This window comes from Bombus affinis, chromosome 8 (genome assembly GCF_024516045.1).
Source record: "Bombus affinis isolate iyBomAffi1 chromosome 8, iyBomAffi1.2, whole genome shotgun sequence".
In the NCBI taxonomy this organism is placed as follows: domain Eukaryota; kingdom Metazoa; phylum Arthropoda; class Insecta; order Hymenoptera; family Apidae; genus Bombus; species Bombus affinis.
Window position 1 is genome coordinate 10,092,274 of NC_066351.1, and position 23,080 is coordinate 10,115,353.

The 23,080-nt window shown below is 37.9% G+C and overlaps 1 protein-coding gene across 7 annotated transcripts in view; it reads left to right on the top strand.

Annotated features, from left to right (window-relative positions):
* The window catches only part of LOC126919335 (uncharacterized), a 292,145-nt gene that overhangs the window by 163,020 nt on the left and 106,045 nt on the right, over nt 1-23,080 (top strand). For all 7 annotated transcript variants that reach the window (XR_007711561.1, XM_050728402.1, XM_050728408.1 and 4 more), the window contains exon 3: nt 22,922-23,066. Coding sequence is in view for 6 of the 7 variants with exons in the window: in XM_050728402.1 (XP_050584359.1) it covers nt 22,922-23,066 (145 nt within the window). In the remaining variant the exon portion in view is untranslated. The remainder of the gene's footprint in view (nt 1-22,921; nt 23,067-23,080) is intronic.

Genomic DNA, 23,080 nt, shown 5'->3' on the forward strand with positions numbered 1-23,080 from the left:
GTTCTTAATATTCAAACTATTATGAAAATTTATTTTATGCACAACGCTGTAGGAATACTAAAACGAAATAGTAACTTTTGTTCATAATTTTATACGGAAGAAAAATTTGTCCCACTCTCGTACTTTTCAAGCATCAGAAACAAATTTTCAAGGCAATTCGCATATGTGCGAAGCTTCTTCGAGGTGGAACGACAACGTTGCCTTTTGTATCTTATCCCTTCATGCATATTTCAGCCTTGCTCCGCATAGTGTTCGTATTTTTCCCTCCCTCCTCTGTTCTTTTTTCTTACATTTTTTTTTTTTTTTTTTTTTTTTAAGATACCTGAACACACGGTCGAACCTTTGCACATCTTATCTGATTCGAACCTTTTTCGTCTGCGTTATTCGATTTGCTTATTCCTCTTTTCCAGTGCTTCTTTGCTTTCTCACCCTTGTCATATTCTTGGTCTTTTTATCGTTACACGGTTGATAAAATTCCAATAGGGACTTTCCTTAACAAAAGCCGGAAAATGTCTTCGAAGTATATTTGATTTTACAATCAATCAATCTCATCTACATCCAACAACCAGTGGCAATAACGAAATATATATTTGAGATAATATTTTATTCTTTATTCCACGGGTATTTGTACAATTTGTCAAAATAGGCCTTTGAAGAACTAATCAAATTAACTAAAATTTACATTTATATTCGGCAACATAATTGATTGAGGCAGATTATTCCTAGAATTATTTCTACTCGACGATATTATTATTCTATGTTAGAGTTTCAAATTCGATAATAGATCAATGCTATAAGACGAAATTATTTCGCTTGATGCTTAACAAATTATGAAAAACGAGAATCGACGAATCAATTTATTTATACACCGTTGAACGTAGTGTAATTAAAAATGTCTCATCTCGATCCATCATTGATGCAATTCGAAAAATTATTCAATAACGTTTGGAAAATCTTTTGGAATAAAACTCAAGCACGACGAAACAATCAACTACAAATAAATCAGCGATTAATCACCGATCGATGCCGCTACGAGCCAATCAGCGTCATCAACGAAAATGTATTAATGACCGATGCCTGTGGTCGCATTAGCTCGTCGAGTACGCGTGTTTCCGATCGACAAGCTTGTGTACACGCGAGCACACGCTGCCATCCAGTTCTCTTTCGGGTATAAATTAACCGCGACAATAGCAGGATTAGTCTGGTGCTCGTTGCACGGAGTCTATTATCCAACTTCGGTCAAATCTGTTTCTGGCTAGCACGATCTAAATGTGGACCGGCCGATCCATCAACTAATCAATTCGGCTGACGCGTTTCTTAGGACGCGTTTCGATTCGCGTTACGAGTTGGCTTCCTCGATCGAATGGAACGAGCAAACGTTGCCATGAACATTTCAATCGGAACAATGTTTCCGTCAGTTCAAGCTATGAATTAACGTCCACGCAGATACAAATGACGGGCTGGATATCCCTTGGGGAATCTCCGTGGCCAATAAAGCGAAAGGAACTCTCGCCTCTATTGAGACAATCGCATTTCTGTCAGTCAGATGGTCGCTGCTAAAATGATCATCCGAATCTGCAGCACAGCGATGGTCACGTATAAATAAAGGAGTGATTGATTCGGATCAATTACGATGGCTACCTACATACATGATGATCTCACGTATGTGACATTTCGCTACTAGCGTCACCTCTTGCACGGGGAAATTCATTTATTCGAGTGTTTGCAGAATTTATCGAGTTAGCTGATGCTAAAGATATCATAGCTGAAATGTTCTGATTTATATGTTTTTCTTTCTCCTTTTCTTTTAATGACTTACAGTAATGGCATTTTGCGCTTTTTAAATATATTTAGTAAATATTGATAAGTAAGTAAATTAGTCGATATTAAATTAGTTAGCGAGATTTAATTTTCCAAATTTGAAGTTAGAGATGAGAAACGAGATTATACCAATTTATCCAGAGAGACTTTGATATATCTTCAGAATTTCAGGCAGTTGAAACATGTTTTGTAATTGCCAACAGCTGCGAATCCCTCGTGTGTTTAATGATGCTCGTCCGTTCATCATCTGTTTTTCCTAATCTCTTTTATGCGTGTATTTATTCATCATTGGAGATATCTTATAGCGCGAGCCATCTCTTAATTCTCCTCGTTCGTACGCTTAAGCTTCCGCCAAGTTGGCAGGCCTCGCCGACTCGAAGAAGATCGGGTCTCGAGATGCAATTATGATAAACCTGAAAGCTTCTTTCGAGAGCTTTTCAACGGTATCGCGGTCTCACAAAAGAGATGACCGTGCCGAGACCGTTTTGACTCGGCCGCGTTTTAATCTATATCGCTCTCTATTTCCTGTTCCCTTTATTCCTCGGCTGCCACGCCGCGTGATGAGCTTTCGACTCTCGAGAACACTCGCGTGAAAAACGCTCTCCATTCCTGTTACGACAGATTTGTCGAATGCATACGAGAAAAGGCGGAAATTTATTCGAACTTGCTCTAACGAGATCAATATGATCGAAATTTATCCACAAAATTTGGAGTAGATATACGTATATCGATCATCGATATATCGAAATTGTATTATAAATTAAAATTATCTTGGAACATTTAATCAATACCATGATAACCAAGGTCCATGTCGATTAATAACTCCATTTACATATTATCGTCCTATTCGATTCCTTTCCTTTTATAATAAATTTGGATACAATCCTAAAAATAATTTAAATTCATCCGCTCTCACCAAATTTTTAAATAAACATTACAACCTTCTGTTTTATTTTGCATGCATCTTCGCTCGTTTATTAGTCAACGTACGCGTAAAATACAACTTGTCCAAGTGTTTTCACAGTTTTTTAATTAAAAATCTATTGTAACGTATTACGTCGATATCGATCATCTTTTATTCTTAATCGGAAATTGCTCGAAAATTTTACACGTGAATATTCGTTATCGATTAAATCTGTCATCATCACGTGGATGACAAGGTTTTCGCGTTGGCATAATTTCATCGGTGACGTATAAGCACGATGGTGTTCTGCGTTGCTTGTGCAACGGGTCGCTTTTATCTAAAGCAATGGCAAACCGCATTCTCCCTGTATTTCGAGCATATAATACGATTCTTATGCGCATATGGTATCGCGGAGCTTATATTGGAGAAATGTGTCCCCGGACACCGATCACTCGGGGCTGAAGAATGAAACTCCCATACTTCAAAAGAGAATATTATTTCCTTGCAATCAACTTATAGACCAAGTGGGTATTACATAAATGCGGAGAAATGGGAAGGAGAATTTTGTTTCAAAAATAAATGCTTCGAAATATCATGCTTGCACAACGAATTTATATTTTCACAAAAGCTCGTGTCAAGAGTACAATAGAATTACACTTTGGCTAGAATATTTTGGCACATATTCTTCACGATTAATCCATCGTCGCTAGTAATCAAAGTTATACGCTTCAACCAATCGCATGTTCTTCTTCAACAACAATTTAAAGCTTCTTTGTATCTTCGCTCTATAGATTACACTACGGTTCATGGTATTTCAATTTCTATTCGATAGGTCGTTACGATTCGTTAATTTATAACATTAATTGAACTGCATTTATACGAGCAATAAGATGGGAATTATCTGAAACCATCACAGTATCGCTATATTTGACTTGACCGTATCTACAAAGTTATCTCAGTGGCATCGTTTCCCAAGTTGGATCGATATTCGGCTGGACACGAATATCGCCAGGGTATTGTTCCGGCTGAAAAATCGATTAATGCTACACGCCTGTTTCCCTAAAGAAATATCTCACGTGACCTACATGCGTTCCAGCGAAAGAAGGATTCCACTGTTTGCGCGCGCTCTACAATACATCCTCGTCCCCAACAGGCTTCACCCTGCTTTCGAACCTCCTCGAAGCCGGCTTAAGGCGGCATTGTCGTAAGCTCGAGGCTCTTTTACCCATCTTCTTCCGCGCAAAGAACAGAGAGAAGAGGCCCTCTCCTTCGACGCTCCAGTGCTATTCTATTTGCCTGGAATACATTGGATGCTATGTAAATGCAGATTAGGCGGTCCAGTTTTGGCTCGAGGCTCTTCATCCCTGGATCCCGATTTCCCTTCGTTCTGTGCTTTCACACCGTTCAGCCTATCGCCCCTGTCGAGATGTATCGAATCTCTTGGCTTCTTTTCGCCCTGATCCGACTTTTCGCGCGGTTACGTGCACCCCTTAGCCTTTGTCCGCAAGGATCCGGAATCGTAGTGGCGGACAGTCACTTTGTGCGAACTTTCTTGTTGCGAAGCGACCACACTTCGGGTATCCCTGCCTTTGCTTCAGACCTTTGTTCCACACCTTTGTTCGACATCTGTAATTAGAGGGCAAATGAAATAAGATAAAAGTGACGCTAACTTTCGTCGCTCTTTGCAACGTCTGATCTCTGAACATAGCAAGCTGAGAGGATTGGATGCTGATAAGCGACATTGTTGTTTGACATATTCGTGGTTCTTCTGGTTTCAATCGCGTTTTTAGTTCTCACGTTTCGCGCACCTTCCAGCTCAACTCCAGCCACAAAATAGAAATCAATCGGAGCTCTGTGTACACTACTGTTACGTTCCAGTAACACTAAGAAGATCGATGGAACGTAATATCATTCGCCAGGGAGTGATCGCTGTACCAATTGCGCCTAGTTGCAAATGGTTGGCTGATGGCTGACGATCTTTGTTTTTCATATACATAAACTGCTTCTATATAAATGTTACAGTTGTTTTGGCTCTAACGAAGATGACTTCTGCGGTACTTGTATGACAAATGAATCGCGATACTTTCATTTTGGAAGACATTGACACCTTGTGGCGGCTCTCTATTCTATCGGTTCTTATTATTAGCGAGATCTATTGCTACGTTGAATTTTCAAAAGTTCTTGTCTATTCGTTCCATTTATACAAGTACAGTGGCTGACGAAAGTATTCGAACAGTCGTAGAAATCGTTTCGGTATAAAGAAAAAATTGGCTTTCCAAGCGGTTGTCGGTACAACAGCTCGTCAAAACTTGTTACACGCAAATTATCTTATGAAATTTACAGGCCATCATTGTTCGGATTAGCATTTACATAGGTTTCGATATTATTCGTACTTGAAAGCAGAAAAAACCTGGACCTTTAAAATCTAATTTAAATATCGTGTTCTCCTTGACACGAATCTGAAATCTTTCAACTACAGAAGGTCGATCGTATCTATTTATTCCTTTATTAATACAACGAAGAAATCGAGGATTACTGTAAGTTTCTAAAAACTAATAAAGTGTCGAAACATTTAAGTGCGTATTGTGTAACTAATTATACAGATACTTATGGTATAATTTATTATACATAAGTTAGTTTCGTCCCAATGTTACGATGAGATTTCTAAAGATTGTCGTATTAGCGTGGAAAGTAATTGGAATCCTAATAAATGAAAAATAGTTCATCCTAATCACCGTGATGATTTTGTCACGTTTCACGTTAAATAAATATTTAAGATATTAAAATCACAAACGCGTTATCCGCTCTTGCTGAAACTCGTAAGTATTAGGTTGTCCGAAAAGTTTCTTTCGTTTCATAAGATGATAATAGATGAACAACAATTTCTGTTTTATATTATTTTATTGAATTACGTATGATCTATTTCGTTATATTTCTATTGTTATGTTCGTGCATAATTCAATAAACTAATATAAAAGAAAAAACGTTGTGCGTCTATTATTTCCTTATAAAACGAAAGAAACTTTTCGGACAACCTAATATATGATATCGATCTAATTATCAAATTGGCGAAACTAATATTTTATATAACGTATGATAGAAAAAAATGGAGCACTTTCTTAGTCATCTGTTATCGATCTTCAACAGATAACCTAAATCAGCTGGAATCAAACACTCAACGTTCTTCACAAACATCCAACGTTCCAAATAGTGGAAAACTCTCTCCTCCGCAGGATCTCCGCACGAGTCAAAGTACTTAGAAGCTGAAATCTCTTTTTAATTAAAGTTCTGCATACTTTACGACCGTGCATTTACTTATTAGCAAAGCAAAGCCCATTGACGGGGATACGGTGAAGGCCGGAATGAAATCCGAATTCCGCGTCCTTTTATAAAATTTGAAAGTTCCCTCGTATACTCCGGAAGGCTGAATGGCGGCTTCGCGACTCGAAAACTTGAAAGACTTGAAAAGGGAGTGGAAGGATTACTCTGACGATGCGGAATTTTCAGAAAATCGATATTTCCACTATGGGTCTGACCGCTTGACATCATCGAAAATGCGCGAGGAGAGAGCGCAGCGTTGTCGAAAAATCGTGGAAACGTGGCCATGGCTGAAGAAACGAATTGCTCGGGAATTTTTGAAAATTGAACGACGGGAAGGAAAGAAACAAGAGGTTCTCTTTGGTGAAATGGACGAGGCCCTCCACGACCAGACACGTTGAGGACCATCGAGAATATTGCTGGCGGAGTAACGTTGCAATTAGACGGCAAACCAGAGGCAGCAATGGAAGAAACGATACCGTAACTCGCGATAAAGTCGCTCGTAACGTCGAGATCGTTGTTCTGATTGCCGAGCGAAAATTTTCGATTGGTCTACGTCGACGTTCCACGCCAGCCTAGCGAGCGTTTCGTGGTCCTGAAAATGTTGCTAGGTTTTAGATTTTGTTTCATTTTAGAGAAACGATACGCATTATTCTTTAAAATCGTGAGATTAAATGATTAGAAACTTATCCTAGTGAAACAGGCTCTCTCGTATCCGACCCTACTGTAAACCGTCTGTGTTTGAACAATGAAAGCCAAAAGTGACTTTACACCTTACAAATATGAGGTTCGTATGATATTCACTTAGCTGCAGGTTCTCTTGCCTATGTTTTACGCTGTTACGTGTATTTACTTCGTATACATATTGGGTTGGCAACTAAGTGATTGCGGATTTTGTTATTAGATGGTAATGACACCTATGTCATATCTATAGTTAGGTCTATATAAATATGAACAGATTTAAAAATATACAGGGTGATTGGTAGCTAGTGGTACAAGCGGAAAGGGGGTGATTCTAGGCGAAAAAAGATGTCGAAAATATAGAATAAAAATTTTTCGTTTGAGGCTTTGTTTTCGAGAAAATCGACTTTGAATGTACGCTCGGTACGCGTGCACTTTATCACGTCTCGTTATAACGGATCTCACTGTAGATCGCTGTCTCGATGGTTATTATCGCAGTTTAAGTTTGTTTTTGCCGTAACGAAAATTAGAAATACATAATGATATAATATGAAGTAATCATAAAGTTTATTATTAGAAAAATTACTGAAAATGTTGCCCATTCTGCCGAACACGTACTTCGGCTCTTCTAATTAAATTTCTATGAACACTTTTTAACGTATTCGATTGTTTTAAAGTATGAAAGGCTACAATAATCTTTTCCTTCAATTGTTCGCAACTTGCGATTTCTTCAGAATAGACGATTGATTTAATATGGCTCCACGCCATAAAGTGCACGCGTACCGAGCGGAAATTCAAAGTCAATTTTCTCGAAAACAAAGCCTCAAACGAAAAATTTTTATTCTATATTTTCGACTTCTTTTTTCGCGTACAATCACCCCCTTTCCGCTTGTACCATCAGTTACCAACCACCCTGTATACATAGTAAACTCTGAATCGTTAAATTTGTATTTAAACCCGCGAAATTTATTCAGAGCCTTTCATGTGCATCTTGCACAAATTAAAAATTCGTCTACGTATGAGACTTTCAGCTGATGCTACTTTTCCATCCATGTTAGTTTATCAGGCGGAGTTCCGAAAATGTTAGCGTTAGGTGGTAATGACAAAATCCGCAATCACTTAGTTACTAATCCAATATTTTGTATTCCATTTGGACTTACGCTAACATCTTCGGAGTTCCGCCTGATAAACGAACATGGATGGAAAAATAACATCAGCTGAAAGTCTCATACTTAGACGAATTTTTAATTTGTACAAGATACGCGTGAAAGGCTCTGAATAAATTTCGCACCTTGAAATATGAATTTAACGATTCAAAGTTTACTATGTATATATTTTTAAATCTGTTCATATTTATATATGATAATAATCATATAATCTGTTCATATAGATATTGGAAGGAAATAGGGCAAGCGGCAATTGACAGGAGAAGTTATTTCAGGAAATGAAATTGACATTCATTTAGAAGAGGGCAAAGAGAGACAACCAGCTTTCGGTTAATCAATTAACGTTCAGAGCGCTTCCGTCAAATTACCGAGCAATTAAACATAAGATGCACAGTTTCAAGGCGCAGAAAATTATTAATAAACCGTCGTATTATCTGTCTGTTACTCGTTAAAACAAGATAATTCGAAACTACTTCGATCTTGTAAGACTGTTTCCACTAGTTCTGTGAATGACTTCGAGGGTATTGAACTTCTGCGATATTTAAAATCCTAGCTGAGGCTTCGCACAATCCAGTAAAATGATTGTGAAAGTCCAGTCTTATGATAAGACCATACGTTTTTCAAAATGATTTTATTACAGCGACGTGTAACAACAGAGATGCGAAATTTTGCTGCTTTGACAAATGGAAAATTGTAATTAAAATTTTGCATTGGAAGCAGTGTTCGAGAGCAGTGGCATTAATCTGGAAAATATTCCGCGAGCCACGTTATGCAATTTCGTGCTGTGGGAGCTTTCAATTTGAAAAATTAATCTTAGGACGAAAGCACTCGTACAGAGACGCGCTATAGAGAAGCGCTGGCGAATACGGAAAATTTAATTTGCTCGCGAAATACTCGAAAGATCTTCGTACGGCAGATTAAACCACGGAAAGATAGTCAAAGGATGCTTGAAAGCGGTTAAAAGGGTTCGCGACATCCGACTTTCTTGCGTATGCGGCATCTAATCTGTACGAAAAACACGGACAACCTCCAGCCTGTTTATTTTTAATTACGACGAAAGCTGTTATCTTTCGTGTTGAAAGACTTTGTCGCGGAAGAATCGATGCTGCATTATTACAATATTCCTGTAATGAATTATATAATCATTAGTAAAGTTCATACATAGTCTGTGACTGCAATCTTTTTCGATATTAAAGGTTTTAAATTTTAGGTTCTGCAGTCTACATTTTCTCTCGTAATTTTCCGAGATTTATAGTTAACTCGACTTTTGTACCTTTATCGTGTTAAAATATTGTGCATTTTATATTTTCATTCTTATTATACGCAACTTTAACGTCCAAAGGATATTATTTTACAAAATTTGTTACATACTTGGCGATACAATTATTTATAATTTCCTTAAACCATTAGGCTGCATTCTTTTAGATACGAAAACACTGGATTGCATACAGCTTGTGTGAGCTTGTAGAGTAGCACATAACACGACAATGAAAGGAAAAAACCTGCGTAATCGCAGTCCAACGATTAGTTCGGCTCTTTGTTCGTCAAATAAAGGACATTGCCATTTCAGGCATATTATACATTTTACTATGAAATTGTTCTTTAGTTGTTTGTAAAAGCTTGTGTAACTTCGATATTAAAATATTCGGATGACAGATGCAAGAATACTATCAAATACTCTAAAAAATAATCAAATGTCCAGATACTGTTAAGCGGCAGCGTAAGTGAAACTATGAAATCGTGTATGCGTAATATTGCAACAAAAACGTGAACATTCATCGAGCATCAAAGTCCTAACGTTAATGATACCAAAACAGCGACAAAGAGAAAACAGGAACAGTCGAAATGACCACACCCAATGAACGGGTCTAGCGCTAACCTATTAAAAGTGGTAGGAACTCGTTCAAGCTGCCTCAAACATAACAGCTTCATTTTCAACACAGAACAATCTCACTGAATGTTTCATGTACACAGTTAGAGCGGTTGGCACGGATTTAATGTTCGTTAGTTTAATTCGTTAGCCGAATAGCTTAGCGTTAATAGCGGTGGAAGCGTCAGAAGATAACAGGCCGATCTCAAACTGTTTCAACGTGGCTATAAAGCGGCAAACATCGTGGTAGATGTCCAATTTTAAGCGAGTCCGTCGAGTTGGCGTGACTTCAACTTTTCTCCGGTAAAACTCTTATCTAAGGCACGTCTAGGAAATGGCCTATATTCCGCTGTGTTTCGTGCACAGCATAAATTGTTTCATCGCCATGAATATATCGTCGAAGTTCGTCGTTAAGTGACGAACCGCGTTAGAACTACAGATGGTGGGAATATTGAAAAAATTTCGGCATGCGGGCGCCGTCTATGTTTGAACGTGCAATCGATCGAGGAATCTAGAACGAACAGTTTAATCGGCTTACTGGATATTGGAAATCGAGTAGATTTTTACCGTCTCATGTTTATTTTAATCTAGTAATTCTCCTGTTACTTCGCTCGCTATATTGAGTTCTCAATGAGTTTCAAACAAAAGGATATGAAAATATTAGAAATAAGGCAGTTCTCGTCGCTTTCTTCTCTCTCATTTGCTATCTCATCTGCTATCTTGAGTTTTCAATGTTACTTCATTCGTGGTATAAAATTTCATGTAACATTTTAAACGATATAGGGATATTGGAAATCGAACAGATTTTAATAGTCTTATGTTTGCTTTAATCGTGTAATTCTCTTCTATGTCGTTCACCATATCGAGTACTCGATTTTCATTTATCGTTGGCAAAGTTTACCAACTCGTAATAAAAACGTTTAGCTCTCGTAATAAAAACGCATAACGATGTATAACGTATATTGCGCGTATGAAGAAATAGAAATTGATTACAGTGTATAAAAACATGATTGAATGCGAAACGCGTGCGTAGGAGGATCGCAATCACAGTACGCGTAGGAGATAATGATATTTTATAAAGAAATATCGATCGAAACGGTACACAAAACATTGTATGACGGAGAATATTGTGCCGGAATGATATATTTCAAAAAGAAAATAAACACAATTAGCCGGACGTTGTTAAAACAAATATAAATCTTGATGGGAAATTAATCCTGTATTTCTTATTATACGATTCTATTGTTCGTATTATTTTGATAAATATTATTATCACTAATAGTAAATATTCTCATGCATCCTTTATATTTCTCAAGTATTTATTTCGCATATCGTAGAATGCAATTGCTGCAATGAAAATCCACGGTAATTGTTATTTGGTAATGTTGAAGTGGTCACCACTTCTAAGAAAACTCTACATCTGTTTCTTTAGTTTCCTCAAGCACTGAAGCCATCGACAGCGTATAGACAATAGACTGGGACGAAGGCAGACCATAGACAGTAGGCAGGCGATGATGGCTTCGGGGTTATCAGTTATAGGGTAACACTGCTAGCGTGCTGATCTGGACCAGCTCAAATTATATTCCTACTTGTATTTACACTTCTGTATTGAAATATATTTTCTACTTTACAATTTATCCACGCGTTCCTCTGTTCATATATCTAATAACCTCGACAGGTAAATTTGTTATTTGCACAAAATTGTATTTTACTAAACGCGTATAACTTGTCGATGTAGAAACGTGTTTACTTTGTTTTGATATTCGCAAGAATTTGATTAGGGTGAAAATTTGTCATTCTCCTACAATTTTTTCATCTTTCATAAATTTGTTATTCCATGAAAACTGGAACTTTCACAGAGATATATGTACCTTTCGTTACTCTGGAAATTCATCATACTCACCAAAATTCTGTAGCCACGCCATGTACAGGGTGTCAGTTTCAAATTGAATACGTCCTTCCGAAATTTTGCTTCAGTAGATATTCCAATTTATCAATCCAGAAATCTACAATTCCACGGAAATTCTACGCTCGTAGGGAATACAATTGCACGAAAGTTCAACTTCTTGTGAATCGCGATTTTACGGTCGTACGAAAATTTGTCGTTAAAACAATTCATCGTCGTGGCAATATTTTATTTCCCATGGTGATACAAATTACCATTTTCCAATCTTCTTTTTATACTTTCCGTCATCCGCGAATTTCAAAACCGACACTCGTGTCAATAATTCTAACCAACGATAGGTATATTTCATCGTTTCAAAAGTTCATTACCTTCACATTTTCTACTGATTGCTTTTCAAATTGTACGAAACTTCCTTTTCTTAGACATTCAAATTGCGAAATATCCGCTAATAATCACCTTAACACTTTGCACTCCGATTTTTATTTCAATTTCGTTACCAACGCTTTTAAGCGTTTTATTTGAAATTTACTTTAACTAAAAAATAAAACAATTGTGTATGATATATCTTGAAACAATTTCCAGGATACAATCCTGGTTTTCTTTCGCGCGTTTCGCAAGAAAAGGTGGAACTGGAAGAATGTCGAGTAGGACTCGACGAAGGATCTTCCGAAATAAAAACTGATGTCGAGTCACACTCGACATAGGACTGCAAAGGATTATTAAATCCCCAATAAACTCACCGTTGCTCCCAACTTTCACTTCCCAACGATCCACAAATTATTATTCTAAAAAATCAGCTCTCGAGCGAGCGATAGTAAATCTTGCATCGGCAATTCGAGCTTGTGAGCATGAAGATTGGCGATGAAGGGCACTCGTCAGCCGTCGATTTCCAAAGTTCCCCTGATTTTTCGAGAGGAATGTGTTCGTAAGAGCGCGAACGCGCGGTGCTTACCGCTTCGTGTCGCATGATCGATGACGCTTGTCATCGAAGTTGGCAGGTGGCGGCGCAGTGACACGCGGTCCAATTGCGGCCACATTATTAAACCACCGGCCATCAATGCACGTAGCCTTAATACGCCGGAATGTACAGTTTGCGCCCTGCAAATAGACCGTTTAGATCGGATGCAGCGTGGCTTTGGCGGGAATTCGCGACGTACGACGATCCCTTTGCAATAACGTAATTGCAAATTGAGTCGAGTACCCCCCCTCCACTCGCACCAGCAACAGCTGCAAGCCGCGTTTAATCGTCACGGTTGTTCCGCACCTGATTGAAACTGCTTGCACAACGAATCCGTGTAACTTCCGTCGATTATCCTTACATAGAGAATCGTTAGATCCTTGAAATCCTACCGCGTTAAATATTGCATGCAAACGTGACAGTTATCTCAGAAACTTCTACGAGAAAGATCATCGAGGGCGGGAAAGGAATTTTCTGGCGAATAGAAATTTTACGAAGCGATATGGAAAACAACGGACGAATGTCTGTACGACATGATACGAGTAATTGAAAAAATTGCTGAATGTCTGTGGATGTTAATGAAAATTCGTATTTTTATAAGAGCTAATTGAAAGAATAGTTCGTTGTCCGTTAAACGTCGAATGGGATATCGTACTTTGAATATCTCGAGTATTTTCTGATTATTCTATACATATTATACGTTTTTGCATTTTGAGATTCCCCATAAAAATAATGAAAAAGATACCCGTCCGTTGTATCGATAAATAAATAATTTATTTCGTTGAAAGAATATTTTGTTTTGTTCGCCTGCTTACGGAGAAACGATTAATCTTAGTTTAAACGGAAGACAATTATCATCGGATCATTTAAAATAATCACAGGACGAAACGTTTTAGACTTCTTCGATATCTTTATTTAGATTACGAAATTGAAGTGACAAATCTTGTCGTTGCCACAACGAAGTTCTGATGCTTTCAAGTTAATTAAGTTCTACGTTTTATCTCGAAGGTAGGAGAGGAAAAAAAGTTAAACGAGTTCGCGTGTAGTGATCTGCAAACAAGCGAGGCTCGTAGAGGCGCAAAAGTTACTTAAACAGATCAGAACCATGATGCCATTACTTTGTAACTTAAGTTACAAGCCATATGAAGTTTGCTCATGCTCCTTGAACGTAGTCACAGTTTGAGATTGCTTGATATTCTTAGTATGCAAGCTCGTTTAATTCACTTTTTCCTTTTTCTCGGTTCTCTCGTTCCTACGTCGAGACGAAGGCGTACAAATTTGTTTAAAATACGAGCGCATATACGAAATCGTTATAATTTTATGAATGACAAACTTATGAAACGTATTACGCAGAGTTTTACGAACTGAAAATTCCAGATGAAATTTCATGCACAGCCGTGAAAAATTCAATCTTCGTCAAGTTTAGGTGCGAAAATGTAGATATTCAATAAGAAGGGTGTGATTTATGTTGATTAAACATAATTAGAAATAGTGCTGTTCTTAAGTATCCAGATATTTTGGTCGATTTGTAATAGAGAAATTGGCTTCACTTTGATTCTTATTTATTACCTATTTCTATCGTTCGTTGAAGTCACAAAAGAAGGTAATACGTAAAATTTACAGAACGAATAAACACTTTTCACAAGAATTTCACGATGGAAAACACGAAGGATTCCAAGAAACATTTTTTAAAGAACTTACTTTGTAAAGTTGATTGTCGGTATGCTAAGGGTTGTATATCATTTCCAGTTAATTGCATAGATACACATACACAGGAGGCTAACTTCATGTTAGCAACAACTATAGACCTTTGCACGAAAATGAAAGATTTGCAGATCCCTTCCATGTTCATTTTCATCGCACGCCACTAACGAATAAAACTTCTTTCCCTTTTCAGCGTACGTACGCAACATGAAAATTCTGAAACTAATCGCACGTAAAACCTTATGGCAATTAAAATCGACTTTTCGCCAGACTTTGCGAAAAATTGAAACATATTTTCTGTTCATTCGTGGAACGTTTGCCGGGGAATCGGTGTTAAATCGCTTCCGAGAGGATCGGCACGCGCGCGGTCGACCACCAACAACAGGATTCCGCAATGTTCGAAACAGAATAAAACCTTCAGGATTGAAAGCGATAAATTCGAGATACGTGCAGTCGCTGGCTGCATATTTCCCGTGGAAAACGGCCGGCAATAATTTTAAGTTTTGTCGCGACCGCATTTGTTACAGTCAACCGTACGAACCAAGCAATTTGTAACGGGTTGTAACGTAACGGAGGCGTCATTACACGTTGTTTTCGCGTCGTTTCGTGAGATTTAATGAACGAGATGCACGATATGAACCTTCGTCTCCTCCTCGTCCTCCATTACGATAATAACGTGGTTACGACGATCAAATTAAGCTTATCGATTTTGGCAGCATTCAGTGAGAACAATTTATAGTACCGCGCCGATAAGCATTATCGAAATAGCCAGAAGAAAGCGTTAACATACTAATTCGCCAGTGGATGTTCCTCTTACTTGCTTAATTTTCGTCGCGATGGATATTGATAAGCGTGAGCGAAACGTATTGATTATTTTTCAATCGTGAGATATACGAAGTATAAATTGCACATGTACAAATGTACAAATGGCACTTACGTATATTATCTGAAGTAAAACGTTACCTACATATCTTTTTTTTTTTTTTTTAGAGCATTATATGTAGGGGAGAAACGTCGAAATCGTATATCACTTAAAATATTTTCTGTTATGTTAGCTGTTGCTCGCTATTTCGTCCACGTAGGATTGGGAGAAACCTTCTTTTTCTTTTTTCTACTTATTTAATGAATCAAGTGAATGAAATTGGTGAGAATCAATTCTGATTACGTAACGAAATACGTTCGTGGGTGAGTCTCGTTTTAAATATACGTGATCGCGAGGGAAACGAGAATTCTGCGAGCAATTGTTCGTGACTAATCGCAAGCGATAACAGAGAATTACTCTTCCAACCACTTTTTTGCTAATCGTCGGTCAAGATTTAGTGGCTGAATTTCGCAGTTAGCGACTTGTGAAGCGGTATCGGCGTTGGGCTATCAGTTTCCGGTGTTTCGCGTGAAAAAGCCGCGTCCTATCTGGCATCGACGATTCTCGATTCGGCGCGTAAGTTGGCGCACTTGAGGCGAGAATGTATAAACCTGAAACTCGACTCGAGCTTCTACCGTGCTTTGCAGCGAATAAAATACGGACACTTTCGTGGCGATGATACGAGTATCGAGTGAAAATTCGGCCGCTGTCGACCAAAGACGCGACCGTATCTCTCAGACTGTCGCTTCAAACGGTTGCTTCCGAGACGATGGAACACGGCGCGGCAAAATTTATTGCAACGGAAAAGAAGGCAACGACTGTGTCACGTGGCTGTTGCGATTTCATTTTGTATCGATTTCATGGCTCGACGATAGTTATATCACGCGAAATAAATAAAATACAATGAGGAAGAAATAAAGATTGATCCTTAGTAGATTAAAATGATACAAGTCTGTCAACATGATAGCAGTTTCGTAAAAGAAAAGCAGTAAGATCGTAGAGAATTGGAAAAACAATACGTACGTCGCTAAATTAACGACAGATGATTGCTTATTTCCATTTCATATATCCACGTATCATCGTATTATTTATAGTACGGCTTGATATTTACCTGAGTCAGTTCTCCTGCGAGACAATTTTATAAGATCAGCGCAAAATCTCCAGCAAAATCCGTTTCGCTGGAAGCTCACGATAGTTCTGGTAATATTGTAGGTCTCAGCCACTCTGAATCAGAGATAGTGAGCGTTAATTACTTTAGTAATTAGTAACTGCTGCGGGAGATGGTGACGAAGCTACCTCGCGAAAGAACGAATAAATCTAATAATATCAGGAACTCCCTCGCCAGCTATCTTTTCGTTTCACGTTAGCGAATTGATCCTAATCGGAGAAATTTTGTTACGACATTGCCAGGCTTAGAGAGATACTGTTTATCACATCCCTTCGTTATTCGCTTATCTCGTACATATATTGTATATGCCTCGTTAAACGTTGACATATTTGCATTTTTTTTTTTTTTTTATGGTTTACGCAGCAATCTTAAACTAAAATCTTGAAAAAGCTTGAATCTCTCGGTGAAACTCGTGTTATTCGCGATAAAGTGAAATTAAAACTTCTACACAGTTTTCTTTTCTTTTTTTATTAGATATTCTGTATTGCGTTTGTTTTAATAGCTCGAGAAAAAGAAGTAGAATTTAATATCTTGAAAATGAAGTAGATTACAGGAATGTGAGTACACGCGTATTGCATGGGACTATTTTAAGCGGAGGAGTATGTTAATTTTAGTGGAAAGTGTTCAGCATACGAAACACATTCTAAAGTGAAATAGCCGTAAAAAGGAAAGGAGTTGAAGGTATTTTCTTTTTATCAGGCTCGTATCTTCGCTTTGAAGAAGTGGAATTCTATCTAATTTAAATTCTTCTTTGATTCTTAATCTAAATGTAAATTATTTCGACGTGCAAGAAGCATTTACAAAGAGAAGGCTAATTTTAAAACACTTGTCTCTTACAGAAACGTAGTGTACTTGTTTTTAAGTAACGTTTCTATACCAAGAAATTACAGCATCAAATGAAGCGGTAAAGGGCTATTTTCTATTCTTTTGTATTACATTTTGTCGTCCGAGTAAAAGAAGGTTTGCAATTGATTTCTCTACTTCGCTAGGGGAAACTTAGTTTCTTTATTTCATATATGTATCGTTCACATTATCATCCAAAGTATGCTCCGTTCAAGCATTCAAACATTCTTTTCCAACATTTTCAACGTTCTAACCCAAATATTCAACTTTTTTTTATAGCAATTTCTTAAAGGGCTTGATAAAAATTTGTAGATAATTTATTTTCATAATATTAACATCCTATGAGATAATACAAGTATACGTATCGTATTCTTCAGTGAACGTTTAACTCCAACTCTGACAACATTTTAATTGACTCGGTTGCAAGGAATGGTAGACGTGATTAATCGTGTTCCGCGTCTGAAGTTTCCAAATTCTTACTGCTTCGAATAAAAAAGGAAAATTTCACTCTGCGAGCGAGTGGCCGTAAAAATTTCACGCGGGAAAGCCACTCGAGCAAACAACGGTATCGTAAATAAAGAGACAAACATTCGTTACACAAACATTTTTCCTTTCCTCCAATTACCACTTCCGATTTATGTTTCGCGCGGTCAGCTCCAAAGTTACCGGTAGTGTACGTTGTAAACGCTTTCTGCTGTTTACAGCGCAATAAAAAAAGAGAAAAAAGGACAGCTGAATGGGAGAAAGGGTGGAAGAAAGAAAAACGAAAAAATCAGTCGTGGACGATTTGCTAAAAGTTTTACGACGCCGCGTGGAACATTTAGCCGGTTTGCACGATTCTCGGCTTGCCGCTTCGCGAACATTCATCGTAGCCGCTGGAATTATTCATGAATGATACCGTAACTTTCGTTTTAAGATTAAATTTATGCCTCGCTGCCACGCTTCGCCGAGAAACTCGCGCGCAAAGTAATCGCTCATAGATTCAATATTAAATACCGACGCGGAAATAGCTGCATAATGTCTTTAAGGATGGTTTATACCTACGAATGGCTGTACTAACCGGAGGAAAATACGAGCTTGCTGGCCAACGACAATAACTCTGTGTGCTCTTATAAAGCGTGCGGATGTGGTGGAAGAATGTGTTGCAAGATAGCGAACCGATAAGCTTACGCTTGTTTCTGTATATCCGTGATTTTCGTTTTACGATTATTCCTACAGTGAAGGCAATATAAAGTAGTTGCTGCTAATCTTTTTCGAATCGCGACACTCCGACATCGCCTTTCAACTTCATCCCCGCAAATTTCTATTTTTGTTGGGGAATTTATATTTGCATATTCACGTTTATGAGTGTCGCAGAATTGAAAAAACCTAAATAAAATATACGATGCATATTATGATTTGCTATTACTAATTGAGTATGCGGAGAGCTGTCGTTTTAAATGAATATTTTACCATGCAAAGATATGTGGGATAAGCTCTCGGTGATTTGTTTGTCGATATATTCCTTTTGCTAAAATTCGTTTATTGCCAAAAAGTTGACATATTCAATTTAAAATAAATGATTATAATGAAAATAATATAATGAAAATATAATGAAATAATGAAAATAATGATTTTAACGCTGCCAAACGCATACAGATTTTTTAATTAGACAAGGGCTTTGGTATAAAAATATATAGGTCATTGTTGTCAATAGTTATTATAATCTTTCTATGTCTAAATAGTAGTATGTAATATAAGAATAAATAATTGTATCAACTTGGAAAAATGATGCAATTTTTTAGACGTGATTTGTTGCTCATACCTAGTAGCTTCGTATATATTTAAAATTTCCATTCGTTAGGAAGCAAACAGAACTATCGAATCAAGAGACTCTCTCAGATTAGAAACTTTAATAGAAAATTCCTCCCATACTTCGTAGTATTTACGCAGATCTTTCATTTATCTCAACAACTATATTTTAACGTCGTGTCTGAAAGGTTAAAAAAGGGGAGCAAAAAAGAAAAGAGAAAAAGGAAAAACGAAACGAAAAAAAGAATATTCCGAACGTACGAGCCATCCATAGCAGCAATCCCATAGAAAATCCCGGCTGTCTGGGTTACAGTGCAACTCGTAAAAGTTTCGATGCAACGCGTGGTACAACAAGCCCGTTTTTCGCGGCAATTTCGCGCTGGAATACTCGCGGCAATATTTTTATTGCTTTCCACGTTAACAGCGAACGATGGTAGCCAGCAACAGCCGAAGTATAGAATGCATGCATGACGCCATTGCCAATAATAAAAGGATCATTATTGACGATCGACTGCGAGAGAGCAGAGTCGCAATTTTCCACTGTACGAAGTACGGTTAATTTTTCCTCGTGTCCGGAAATTTGGCACCATTGACGCGACTCTATAACACGTGATTTTTCGCTCTTGACGCGCCTACGCGATGTACAGGGCGCTGCGTTGAACGTGCTACGTGGTCCGATTTTTGCTGATGAATCCATTCGTCAGAATTAGCGGAGATTTGTCGGCTAATTTAGCTGCGGTGTTTTTATCGAATAAGAAGTGCGGTAATTAATTTTAAATTTGAAACTTGACTCTTCCTAAACGGATCTTTCATTTGACAATAAACACGATGATATGATGGTAATATATGCTGCATCGAGTAGAGGCTACGTTTGCATCGAACGTTTACTGGAAACGAAAAAGGAACAAAGGCGCCAAAACTTGGAAAGTAACAGGTTTTTCGAAAAGAAATTTGTCGTAGCCAAAGGAACAGAATATGAGAATCTAGAAAATTTGCTATACAGGAAACTGTAATATTTTCCAGTCAAGATATCAGCGTCTTGTCAACAATGCTATCATCGTTTGCGATTATTAATTTTAGATTACTATCCAGTAGGAATACTCCAGCACGATCAAATATATATTTCGAAATTACCGCGTATTTCAACCTAGTTCTACTCTTGATAAACCGAATAAAACGAAAGCAAAATTCACTCTGCGAAATTTGAATGAGCGGAACGTGGTGCATCTTCATAATTCGATCGCGTAATAATATTTCCAATTAAAGTCACTTTAGCCGTGAAAATTCGTTTCGTTTAAGCCGATGGAACAACAGTGCAGGAACATCGTGAGAATTTCAACGCATACATATATGCGCGTATGCGCGTGAATTTTAATTATTTTGGTTTGGTGGACGCGAGGAAGTGTTTATTCCCGCGTCTCGAAACGAGCTAGCACCAGAGATAATTAAATATGGATTATCTGACGCACGTTCGAGCACTCGTTCGTCGCGCTAATTGGACCAGAAAGAAGACAGTTATCGTACGATGGACAAAACGATATTTCACGATAACGAAGCCATGGAAATAACGTATCAGAGGCGAATTGTTAGCACGGTGATCTCTAATTTTATTGTTAGAACGGTGGCCTCATTGAACGCCAAACAGGTATTATTATAACTTGTGGAATATTAAATAGATATTAATCCCAAAATTAATTTTAGAATTTGCATTAAGAATTTTCCATTGCACGGACGGTGAGGCATGAAACTAGCGAGATTAGTAAAAGATAAAATATATCGTCGTACAATAAAAATAAGGAAATAAAAACTTCCTTTATTTCCTTTAAAGTAGTCTCCAAGGGACAACTCTTTGGAGCAAAGGATTGTAAAATAAATAAAAAAGGACTCTACGCGTAGAAAGATTTTATTTAATATTGCGATCTTTTCCTGTGCGATTATTAAAAACACATGTTCGTCGTATCTGCGACGAAATAAAATCGACGTTCTCATGTTCTTTTATTTTTTTTTTATATAAATAATAATGAGTTGCAGTAAATCGTGGAATTCCATGCATTTATACGAAGTTTGAAAGTGCGAAATTGCACAGGATGCACATAACGCGAAGAAATATATTATGATATTCAAAGTATAGTACTTTTTGCAATACCCAGAGGGTAAAACAATTTTTCACCGAGCTTCTACGTTGTTAATTGTGCTCTCAGAAATATAAATTCGCATAAAACGTCGCCATCTACTATCGCGTTCTACCATCCGAAAATTCTCACTCTCGAACTGTCGTGTCTCTCTCCATCGATTCGGATACCGAATATTCCGCTGTGCAAGGTCTTTTTTTCTGCTATCCTGGATTCCGCACCGGCTGTTTCCGCGTTTCCTCGTTAAGTCGTAAGACGCAACAAGTGTTGGACGGATTATGTCTTGAGGCAAACAAACGAGATCACCGTGCCAGGATAATTCTTCGTCCGAGTTAATTAATTAACTCGGGAATTGGTTCGTGCAAGCGGTGCGTTGCGCAGTCTCGCCGTCCCATGGGGTTTGCTTTCTCGTATCGGATCGAGTGCGTTGAACGCTCACGAGATTGTTCGTCGGATTAATTGCGGCTTTATTTCGCCTCGAGATCCTTTTTTCCGATTCGTCGAATGGCGCGGGTTTAAACTGGTTTTTAGCGAGGTCGCGGATATATAAATCATTTTTAAACATGTTTGCGTTAAATTTGTTTACGACCGTGCTTTTTTTATTTAATCTTCTGTGTCTTGTTGGCGAGGGTGAAAAATTTACATGGAAACTCACTACGGGAGAAGAACATTGCAAGTCGTATTTTCTGCTTCTTCCAGCAGAGCGATTTTAAAATTCATTTCACACAAACGCTGTTTTGCTTAAATTTACCTTGGAACGTACTGTTATTTCTGCCGTTTCCTCGTGGCGAGTAAACTCATCTCGAAGTTAAATCGCCTGTTTCTCGAAAATCAAACGTCAAGTGTATCGCAGAAAGACTTCCGTATAACGCGAGTTCCTATAACGCGTCAAAGATATTGCAACTGCTGTTTTCATATAACGCGATTCTTCGTACAACGCGTTAAACACACGCAACATGATAGATTCATTGGAAACTGATCCAAAAATTGAAAACGAATCTTTACTTCCGCCAAAACGATGACGTTGGGGCGTGATTTTGGACGACTCGGACAGTGACTAATGATCAAGATTGTAAAAGTATTTTTCTATTTAAAAAATCTCAAGAAACACAATACGTAAATTTGTATAATTATATCTTTATTAAATTCCAACAAAATAAAAGATTTTTTACATACATTAATAATATCTTCTTTCTAATCAACTTCGTATAAATGTCGTTTATTTTTAAAACACTGTCCTACTTGATAAAACATAGAGCAATCATCTTAAACGTGTTACCTTAAATTATGCGCGTTATAGTAGAAAAATTCCTATACAGCACGATTCCCTAGAACGCGAATTCACGGCAGTCTACCGTATGTACGTAGAAAATGAAATTAAGAAATTTAGAGAAAGCGGGGTCAGTGAGTTTGGCTTCGCGAAATTTCGTACGTTCATTTACTTTGATATTCTACGAATATGAGATACAAAGGCTGATAAAAGAGAAACGGGTTATTGGATAATAAAGGTGTGCGTCATTTTTACAGCCACTGTATTCAAATACTTGCATCCGTATTTCAACGAACGAAAACAATTGCTCTCTTGACTCGTGGCAACCTGATGATTGTCGACAGTTTACACGAATCGCTCAAATGCGACAGCTTCGAGCCGGTTTGTCACGTTGGTCGTCGCGACACGTCCAATAGCGTTCTAACAAGCGTGAAACGAGAACGTTGTTCTTCTTTGAACGTATTTCTGTGTATGCAAGTGTGCGAAGACCGTCGCATTCAACAGCTGGCGTTTCTTTTGTTTTCCAGGCAGACCTGTCCTGCCAGAACACGAAGCAGTCCGTGGGCGCGATTTATACGCGCACGAACTTCGTGACACTGAAATACGTCACCGACTCGTGGGGCACCATCTCGAACGGCTTCCGTCTCGTTATCACCGCCGTCAAGGATCCAAGTGAGTACATTTCT